Genomic DNA, 10731 nt, shown 5'->3' with positions numbered 1-10731 from the left:
ATTAAACCTCTTACACATGGAACTGTTTGGGCCTAGTGTGGTATTTTCTGACGCAACCCGCCGCTCCAACACATCAGTAGCAACATCAAAAATAAAGAGGAATAATTGCTTGTGTTTATGTGTGTGTTTTTAAGATCTATTTATTTTATGTATGTGAGTACACTGTCGCTGTCTTCAGACATTCCAATAGACTGCATCAGATGTCGGGGTCCTCTTCGTCTAGTAAGAAAGACGCAACGACACGAGCTCTTCCTTTTGCAGTTTATTTTAGGAAACTTTTACAATGCTTCTCCCTCCTGCTCTCTCTTGTCTGTTTCTCCTCCTACTCTAATCTTATTGTCTTCTGTAGCTCTTGTTTTTCTGGAGCTTACTTAAGCTCCGCCTCTTGGCCCACCCTTGGCTGTTGAGTACTCCCAAGTTTAGCCAATCCCAATGGGCCATGTAGCAAAAGTAGATAGATCACCAGATGTAGAAGCAACCAATAGCAGTAGCTTAGCCAAATAAGGGCTTTGTTTACGAGGCCTCTCGCTCGGGGCTCAGCTCTCCACAGTTCCCCCTTTTAGTTTTTAAACGAAACAGGCAAGAGTAGAGGTCTGATCTCTGGTGAATAAATTGGGGACATTGTACAGGCTCTTCGCCAGGTGTCACCCACCCAGTCTAAGCCAGACCCGTCCGATACCATTTTTTTAGAGGCAGGAATGAATGGGAGAATTGGGGAAAGGGTGGTAGCAACCTGTATCAATTAGACATGTTCTTTTTGAGACCACTAGCAGCAAACAGTGTATCTCAAGTGTAGTGTTCAGCCTTACAGCCTGAACGTGATGGACGATCACTGATATATGACTGTTAGCCATGTCTGGGGGAACTGTCTTGTCTCAATGGCCATAAATGTTTGTACAATCATGGCTGTATTTTTTCTCTGAGTGAACCTGATCTTGTATATATACCACAGGCCCACAAGGCAGACCAGCTATAGGAGACCAACCAATCTAAAGGCAAAAATGAAATATCTAAACTTCTATTTGTACTAAAAAGGCGAGGAAACACTCGAGCATTATGTCATATCGGCATTGGTCTTGGAAACACCAACAGAATCTTCTATCTCGGCTCTGTTTGGCTCTCTGTCAGAAACAGAAGAAGAAAGGTGTACAGGGCTCTCGGGCACACTTCCATTCTGCATGGCACACTTCCTTGTCAATTGTTCGGAGACCCAAATGGGATCTCGGCAGTCTTGTGGAAACACACAAACAGAGCCTCTCACCCACGTCAATATCGGATCTGGGCCATGTCATGAACCTGTCATAATATCTTTCTACTTCATAAATTTCTTCAAGGAACCTCTGTTGTACTGATGACGATCTGTAGTAGAAAGGCCATCTATATCTAAATTTTAAAAATTTAAGGTAAAAAGAGCAAGAGCAATTCTTTTTTTTGTGGTACGGCCTTGGCCAATTCTCCCTTTTTTTTTTGTAAAAGTTCTTTAACAGTGTGATGTGTACGCTCTATGATGTCTTGTCTTTGAAGATTATATGGTAGTCTATGGGAAACATGAATTCTATCTGTTTACAAAATGACATAAAGGTTTGAGCTGTATAGGCAGGTCCATTATCTAATTTTAGTTGTTGGGGTTTGTCTCAAGCAGCCCATGTCTCTAGGCAATGTGAGATGACATTGTATGTCTTTTCTCTACTTAAAGAGGTAGCATGAATGATCTCAGAACACGTATCTACAGATACGTGAACATATTTTAAAGTTCTAAATTCAGAAACATGTGTCACATCTATTTGTCAGATTTTAAGGGGAGACAAGCCCCGTGGATTGACACTCATGTCATGGGGATGATGATGGATTATACATTGAGGACAATCTAAGACCACCTGTCGGGCATCAGCTCGAGACAGATGAAATTTTTGTTGTAATGTCTTAGCATTTACATGAAAATTTTGATGGAACCGTTCAGCCATTTCTATAGAAGAATTCATGAAAATGTACTCTATCTTAGTCTACTGATCTACAATCTACTTTTTCTACTTAAAGGTCTTGGTAACCCGGTATGAGCCCGAATGTGTTGAATAAAAAATGGATTTTTTCTTTGTCAAATTAATTTTTGTAAATTCTCAAATAATGTACAAACGGTACTATTAATTTTAATGGTGTCAGTGGTTTCAAGAATTTTAACAGTATTAACAACATAAGCAGAATCAGATATCAAATTAAAAGCAAATTGTCAATTTTTAAAAACTTCAATTATTATTTTTAATTCAACTATTTGAGGAGAGCCCGGTGAGAATTGACATAACATGGGCTCTTGTTTCTCTACCAAATAAGTCTCACAGCCTGTTTTAGAACCATCAGTAAACACATTTGGGGCTCTAGTTATAGGAGCAGCTGATGTAATCTTTGGAAAGATCACAGGATGCTCTCTAAAGGAGGATTGAGCATCTTGAAAAACTGGGCAGGCAAGCTGGAGCTCTGACCTCACCGTTCGCCAAACCTCTGGGTAAAAGGAGAGTCTTGGACCCCCACTGTTGATTGGATTATAGGGAGGTACTGACAGTATGCAGCCTAGGGGGCCTTTTTCAGTCTCTGGCCCCCTTTTCTTTCGCTTCTTCCTAAGGGAGCTTTTCTCTATTTTCTCAATTAGATCTTGTAATTCTTCATCTGTATCAGACCAATCTATATTTGAGTTCTCCTTTCCTGATTTCACTGACCGCTCCTCTTTCAGCTGTTCCAGAGCTGTCTGCCTTTCTTTAATTGTCTTACAACACTTTTGATCTTTTAGGTAGTTCTCTTTAAATTGGGCTGACCCCTCTATCTCAGACACCTTAGAACTAACAGGTCTAATTATAAATTGAGGATTTGTTTTAAACAGTCGAATTGAAATATTTTTTCTCTTAAAGATATAATGTTGGGCTGGTGAGATGGCTCAGTGGGGAAGAGCACCGACTGCTCTTCAGAAGGTCATGAGTTCAAATCCCAGCAACCACATGGTGGCTCACAACCACCCATAATGAGATCTGACGCCCTCTTCTGGTGCGTCTGAAGACAGCTACAGTGTACTTATATATAATAAATAAATTAAAAAAAAAAGATATAATGTTGGTTCTATTCTCTTTGTACTCAGCACTCTTGGTAAAAGGCCATCTATTTAAGGAACATGGGTGAGGGGAACACAGTCTTGACCATTTCCTTCCAACCTCTGAGGGCGAGAGCCTGGTGGGCAAAGTCTTTAAGGATGGTCTGTATTTAGGATGAATGAGGGCCATCTTCTGTTACTGTTTTCTTTAGTTCTCTAAGGTCTTGGGCTTCTCAGGGATACTAAGTTGTTGTCAGGGTTAACATTAACTAGAAACAGGTGGTTAGTATCTCTTAAGTTGAATTCACCACCCCCGCATAGGGTTGTTTGTTGAAGGCAGCTCTTCTACAGTCTTAAAACAGCGCTGATCTTCCAAACAGTTCTTAAAGAGTTTCCACACAGGTCTTAACAGTTTTTGAAGAGTCAGAAAAATTGAGTTTGATAATAACAGCTCTGGGAGAGCCAGAAAAATTGAATATAAAGTGCCCGGCTATTTTTGTTACTTTTACTTTTTTTGTTACTTTTCTTTTACTTTCAGTTCACTACTCTTTATAGCCTCTACTTCCGAGGTCTTTATTGTCTCTACTTCTGAGGACTTTAATATATGAAGCCTCCTTCCGAGGACCTTAATATATGAAGCCTCCTTCCGAGGACCTTAATATATGAAGCCTCCTTCCGAGGACCTTATCGTCTCACTTATCTGGGAACTTACTAGCCCGCTTACCCTGACTGTAAAAGGTTCTGAGTCTCAAGAGGTTTTTCCTTCTTTTTTCCCCATACGGGCCACCAGTTGTCGTCCAGCAAGAAAGACGCAACGACACGAGCTCTTCCTTTTGCAGTTTATTTTAGGAAGCTTTTACAATGCTTCTCCCTCCTGCTCTCTCCTGTCTACTTCTCCTCCTGCTCTAATCTTATTGTCTTCTGCAGCTCCTGCCTCTCTGGAGCTTACTTAAGCTCCGCCTCTTGGCCCACCCTCGGCTGTTGAGTACTCCCAAGCTTAGCCAATCCCAATGGGCCATGTAGCAAAGGCAGATAGATCACCAGATGTAGAAGCAACCAGTAGCAGTAGCTTAGCCAAATAAGGGCTTTGTTTACGAGGCCTCTCGCTCGGGGCTCGGCTCTCCACAATCAGATACCATTACAGATGGTTGTGAGCCACCATGTGGTTGCTGTAAGTTAAACTCAGGACCTCTGGAAAAGCAGTCAGTGCTCTTAACTGCTGAGCCATCTTTCCTGTCCCTGCAGGTTTTAAGCTACTGCATTTTGATACAGTTTTCCACATACATTTACAATTTACTGACCAAAGTTCACTGACAGACAAGGTACCACTTCTCTCCAAACACAAGTTTCATTTTCATCAGTTTTACATTGAGTTAGTTGTTCATTCCACAAACCCAGAATGACAGATTCAAATTCTGGTCAGTAACTATTTTCTCTCACTCTCCTTCCTCATCTTGGGTCTGAGGACCCACTGATTCTGGACTTGTGTTTCCCAGGCTTTGGCCAAGAGAATGTCTGCCCATATCACAACTACAGAAACTGGACTATGCCATGTGGTTTGGCTTCACTTTTATCTTCCTGTCATTTAGTGTGAGGAAAACTTGTTCTGTATGTCAGTTGCTCGTGGAAATAACTCCAGACCTAAACTAAGCCCAGAAACTAAAGTCCAACCCAGTCAGCATCTGCCCAGTCACCCTGCAGGCATAGGCAAGGGAAAGCTGCGCATTACACTTTACACCATTCCTCTTTGAGGTACTTTGTTACACAGCATAACTGATACTGAGATGATAGCTGAGTAATCCCTAATATCCTTAGCAATTAAAATTCTGAGCAGATGAACCAAAAAGAGTAAACCATTCACTTAGTAGGTAGATGGCCCACATAAGAGGAAAGGGTTGGAAATCTGCTTACACCTCCATCATTCCAGTGCATGAGAACTCTGTAGTGGCTAGATGGTTGTTTTCATATCAGAGAATCCAACAGGCTTGGTGATCTTGACCAGGATTTCAGCAGGCATCTATATCTAAAGATGTAGCCTTAAATCCGGTGATGGTGGCTCACACCTTTAATCCCAGGACATGGGAGTGGATCTCTGAGTTCGAGGCCAGCCTGGCTTACAGAGCAAGTTCCAAAACAGCCAGGGCTACACAGAGAAACCCTGTTTCAAAAACAAAACAAAACAAAAAAAAGAAGTTCAGTCTTGGGGGTGAGCTGAGAAACAGGATTTCTTAAGTAGTCTTTTTTTTTTTTTTAAATTTATTTTATTTATATAAGTACACTGTAGCTGTCTTCAGACACACCAGAAGAGGGCATCAGATCTCTTTATAGATGGTTGTGAGCCATCATATGGTTGCTGGGATTCGAACTCAGGACCTCTGGAAGAGCAGTCAGTGCTCTTAACCACTGAACCAGTCCTCAGTAGTCATTCTTAAGCACAGAAGTCAAGGTCTCTCAGTGTTTGGAGTAGCACACCTTGACAATATGGAGGGATGCCAGGATGGAGATCAGGTACTGGAAAATGAGCAAGCTAAGACTTCAGGTAGTCAAGGCCCATTGAATGCCAAGCAGGACTGCAAAGCCACAAAAAGCTGAAGCTGGTTACAGGAACCATTCAAGGCCTGGTGTGAAGCAGAGCTGCATGCATATCAGTGAACCATTTCTCTCCATGATCCGTGGCAGCCACAGAACTCAGCAAAAGGTGGGCACTAGAGGCTTCTCCCACATGTGAGCTAGAACTGAGGACAGGAGAGATGTGCTAGCAGTGCCCCCAAGACTGGACACAGTCTATGGGAGGCAACGGGTCTATGGGAAGCAACGGGTTTGGTGCCTAGAACTTACTGTTTCTGTGAACTTGGGAAGCAGTGTAGTTTCTCTGTGTCTTTGTTTTCTCATTAAAAGAGATTATGGCAGTACCCATCTTACAGGCCTGGAAGAATTGAGTTAATATCTGTAAAATGTTTCTGCAACATGAGTTAGGTGTAAGAACCCACTCAACAAACCACACAGATTTAATCTTTGAGATGGATGTAAAGCTACTTCAGGAGCCATCCCAACAAAAAGATGGCTCAGTTCCCTTTTAATATGACCGCAGAGTACTTCCTGCTTCTCCACTGTGTTTATCAAAGGAAAATTAAATAACTGTATCGCAGCAGAGCAGAAGGCCATGACATCAGAAATTACTCTTAAACTGCAAACTGCTGTATTCTAATGCTGTTCTGTGTCCTTATGATGATTAATTTAGATGTGAACTTGGCAGGATCTGAAATCTTGTAGGTGTGTCTGTGGGGAGTGTATAGGTTGGACTCATTGAAGTAGAAAGACCCTCACTAACAGTGGACCATGCTACTCTATGGACTGGAGCTCTGGACAGCACAGAAAACAGTGTGCTGAGCAATAGTTGATCTGTCTCTGCTTTCTGAGGATGGATGCAGAATGGCCGTCCAGGGCAAGTTCTTCCCCACCATGATGGACATGTGTGCTCACACCATGAGCCCAGATAACTCCTGGAAGTCGGTCTGTCAGGTGTCTCGTTCTAGGATGGGGGAACTGCCACAATCCTCAGGAGACACTGCTGCACGAAGGAAAGGGCAGGTAGGTGATTGCTTCTGGACACAGTCTGGGAAAGTGAACTCCTCTACTGTTGGCCGAATCGGACTTAAACAGATCCCTCAAGAGATAGTGTACAGGTGACTGTGGACTTCAGGAGTACTGTCAGCTGTGGCAGCCACAGGAACCATTTGCAGGAGTTCTAGTGGCGAAAGTTTTGGAAGAGTAGTTCTCTTTCCTGGCAGTGTCACAGCTCTTAAGGCTGATGCTCTCAATCAGTTGAGTGATTCTCACACACTTTATTCCTTCTGGACAGTTTGGGGGTGGGTTGGGATCTGACGGTAGGTATTTCCTATTGGCTTGATCTGAGATGTTAGAGAGCCTCCTCTACATGTGGAAGGGCTTGGGGCATTGCCACTACGTGACTGATGGACACAAATCTCTCTACGAGAGTCGAAGGGGGATGGCCTGTGGTTACATGACAGGCGTCTGGTGTCGGGAGCAGGCAGGCAAAGCTCCTACCGTCCCTTCAGGGTCTCCAGTGCTTCTAGCCTTAGCTCGACCTTACCAGGTTTCCTCTCACAGTCCACCGCCCTGCAGGATTCCGAGTAGGAGCTTGAAGGAGAAGACATTGCTAAGATATCTGTGTATATAGAGCAAGTTTATGAAGTCTGGGCTGAAAAGGACAAAAATTAATAAAATAGGGTTGATGAGAGGGCTCAGTCACTAAAGTACTTGCCACAAAAGCATGGGCGTCTGGACTCCATCCACAGAACCCTCTTTAAAGAAGAACTTGAATGGTTTTGGAGGATTCCTAGGGCTCACTGGCCTTAGATAACAAGCAAGTTCTAGTCTAATGGAAAACTGTCTCAAAAAACAAAACAGCTGAAACCTAAGGACTGATAGCTGAGGTTGATCTCCAGTCTCTTCATGCACACAATGACTAAAATGACCAGCTACCAGAAAGAAAGGAAAATGAAGGAAAGGAGGAAGAAAGGGGAAAGAAAGGAAGAAAAGAGAGAAAATAAAATCCAAAACAGATAAGAGCGGAATATAACTATCAAGACAATTAGAAGAGGACTCACATAGATTTAAAATATTAAATTCTGCACCATGCATATGGTCCTATCAAGTGTTTTCCAGAGCCCTGCCATCTGTTGCACGCCCTTCTATATGTCACCAGACAGTCCTGCATGTTCATGGAGAAAACGCATGATTATATGAAAGTCAGATTGCAGCCTTGCTCAGGAAAGGGCTCTGCACAGTAGGCATAAACTGGATTCTGTTCTCCACAACAAAACGAACCATCACCTCTCTCTCTGTGTACACACATAACTGCATGGGGGAAACAAGGAAGTCTGACTTACTCTTAGTGAAAGTTCCACATTTTCTCCTCCCCAAATATCCATGTCCTTGTCATACTGTCCAAGTTCATTAAAATAATGCCTGTGTATAGCAAAAATTCCTCCTGCCATTGCAGGTGACCTAGAAAGGAGTTAAAAATAGTGAATAAATTTGAGAGAAATAGTGATCTCTAATTTTCCTAAAAACATATGGAGTGCTACTCTTAGCTCATCAGTTAATAATTCTTACTGATCTTGCAGAGGATCTGTAAGGTCATCTACACCCAGGCCAGGTAGCTCACAGGCACCTGTAACCCGGGCTCCAGGGGATCTGGTGCCCTCTCTGGCCTCTGTGCTTCTTGTAGCCACCATTCCATTCTGTACTTCTAGGAGACCAACTCTTCGATTCCACTTGTATGAGATGGTGTGATGCCTGCCTGTCTGTGACTGGTTCATTTCAGTTGGCATAATGGCCTCTAGGTTCATCCATGTTGTTTACAAATGGTGAGATGTCATCTTCTATTGGCTGGACATTATTCTGTACCTGTGCACTACATTTTCATTATCCATTCAGCTGTAATAGGTTGGTTCACAGCTGTTGTTAGTGCTAGAGTAAGAATGAGTGTACATACGTCTCTTCAACATACTGACTTCATTTCCTTTAGGCATGTTGTCAGTGATGGGACTGCTGGTCAGGGGTTACTGCTGGGGGTAGGGGTGCTGCCCAGAGAAGGTCAGGTACTAAGGTGGGACACAGCTGCAGCTGAAGGCCAAAGACTGATGGGTTCTTGCAATTAACTCCTGCTGAGAGCAGGATTAAGAAAGGAAACTTAGCTGTTTAGTCTCTTTATTCTTTTACTCAGGGGGCCTCTTGCTGTTTAAGGAAGAGTCTCAGAGTTTAACAACTCTTCCTGAGCCAGAGAAAAAGGGAAAGAAAAAAAAGAAAGTCAGATGCACACACAGACATATGCACACTGGATGAAGCAAAAAGGGCTACACAGAACCTTTATTATTGCTTTTAGCTCTTTATAGCTTTTTAGACAAAAAGTTTTCTGTGTAAGAAAAAAATTACCTCATAGATAAAATGTTATACAAAAGGGGAGTTACAGACGAATGTTGATAGTAAGTTCAAAGCAGTATTTCATTCTCTAAGCTCATTTTAAGTTCAACGCAACAGTTTCATATGGCCTTGCTTTATCGTAGCTTGATCACAAATCTGTCCTAAGCCTATTTCTCTTCTTAGTGTAATTGTGAAGGCTCATTATATTCCTTATTATAACTCCTCCTAGCACCCTTTATTTGCTATTTATGAGGAAGGTGCACATTCTATTCTTTTTGTTTTGTTTTCTTTTCTTTTGTTTTTTTGTTTTTGTTTTTGTTTTTTTTTTTTTTTTTTGAGACGGGGTTTCTCTCTATAGCCCTGGCTATCCTGGAACTCACTCTGTGGACCAGGCTGGCCTCGAACTCAGAAATCTGCCTGCCTCTGCCTCCCAAGTGCTGGGATTAAAGGCGTGTGCCACCACCGCCCAGCTCTATTCTTTTTTTTAAAGAACTTTAAAAAAAAAAAAAGATTTATTTTACTTATATTAGTATACTGTTGCTGTCTTCAGACACACCAGAAGGCGGCATCAGATCCCATTACAGATGGTTGTGAGCCACCATGTGGTTGCAAGGAATTGAACTCAGGACCTCTGGAAGAACAGTTAGTGCTCTTAACCACTGAGCCATCTCTCCAGCCCACATCCTCTTCTTGATTCTAACTTTATTACAGCCTTCTGGCAAAACAACTAAAACCATCCCCTTAAACTTTCCTCCTAAAATTATTTGAATTAAATCAGGAATTCTATAAAGTCACGAATTCATCTAAGCATAACTAATTCTGGAAAGTTCATCTTCACATCAATCTGCATTAAATTTACCCAAGAGTAGACTATCGCCCCAGAAGTAACCACACCAGGCTATAGGCAGTGAGGGTCTCCCAATGTACACTCACGCCAAGCCGAATAACTGAGGAGGGTGGCAATGACACACACGAGGAAGCACATCAGTAATAAGAAGCTGTCCTGATCCAATGTCTCTGGGGCCGTGCCTCACCAGAGCATTCACATTGAAGCCATATCCAGGGAGCTCACTTGCCCGCTGCAGCTCTTCCTGCATGGCGTCTGCCAGCTTATTCTACTTTGAGTTTCTGAAGAGCCATGACACTATTTTCTAGTATCTATGTGCATTCTTGTCCCCAGAAGACCTAGTGGAGTGAGCTAGCATCGAATGGGACTTAGGTCTGCACCCTTTGATGAGGGGAGAGGTGCTTAGACATTTTCACATACCACTAGCCATCTGGATTTTCTCTTGAAGGATGTGTATTCTGACTATTTTTTTTTTGAGAGAATATATTATGCCTGTTTTATTTGACACTAAATTCACAGTTACATTAATGTCTGCATAACATATTAAATACTAGTTGAACAAGTAAATGAGCAATTTATAACTTTAATCTCACAATAGAATTACAAAAATAACTTTTTTTAAGTCAAGGTCCATTTTGTAGCCTATGATGACACATGACAGAAGATCACCCTGATTTAGTCTCTAAATACGAGGATCACAAGTAAGTTTATCAAACCCTTTGACTTATTTATCCTTTACCACAGTCTAGGTATTTTTAAATATAGTATATGGTATATATGACTACCACTGTAATCTTTTTTTTTAAACTTTTATTGCATTATGATGAGAAAAGTTACATGATTTCAATTTATCTGAATT

At 42.0% G+C, this 10731-nt stretch overlaps 1 protein-coding gene across 2 annotated transcripts in view; it reads right to left on the bottom strand.

Annotated features, from left to right (window-relative positions):
- Positions 1–10731, bottom strand: part of Galntl5 (polypeptide N-acetylgalactosaminyltransferase like 5) — a 58400-nt gene that overhangs the window by 8991 nt on the left and 38678 nt on the right. Inside the window, exons 7-8 of one of the 2 annotated variants that reach the window (XM_031380207.1) lie at positions 7990–8107; positions 7707–7811 (exon numbers count right to left, since the gene is read on the bottom strand). In XM_031380207.1, the coding sequence (XP_031236067.1) occupies positions 7722–7811; positions 7990–8107 (208 nt within the window). In that variant the 3' untranslated portion in view covers positions 7707–7721. Of the gene's footprint in view, positions 1–7706; positions 7812–7989; positions 8108–10731 lie in introns of those variants that run through there. The other variant, XM_031380205.1, reaches the window with a different exon arrangement.

Source organism: Mastomys coucha, unplaced genomic scaffold, assembly GCF_008632895.1.
Source record: "Mastomys coucha isolate ucsf_1 unplaced genomic scaffold, UCSF_Mcou_1 pScaffold19, whole genome shotgun sequence".
Lineage (NCBI taxonomy): Eukaryota > Metazoa > Chordata > Mammalia > Rodentia > Muridae > Mastomys > Mastomys coucha.
Note: the sequence above shows the minus strand (reverse complement) of the source record. Positions and strands in the feature narration are given on the sequence as shown.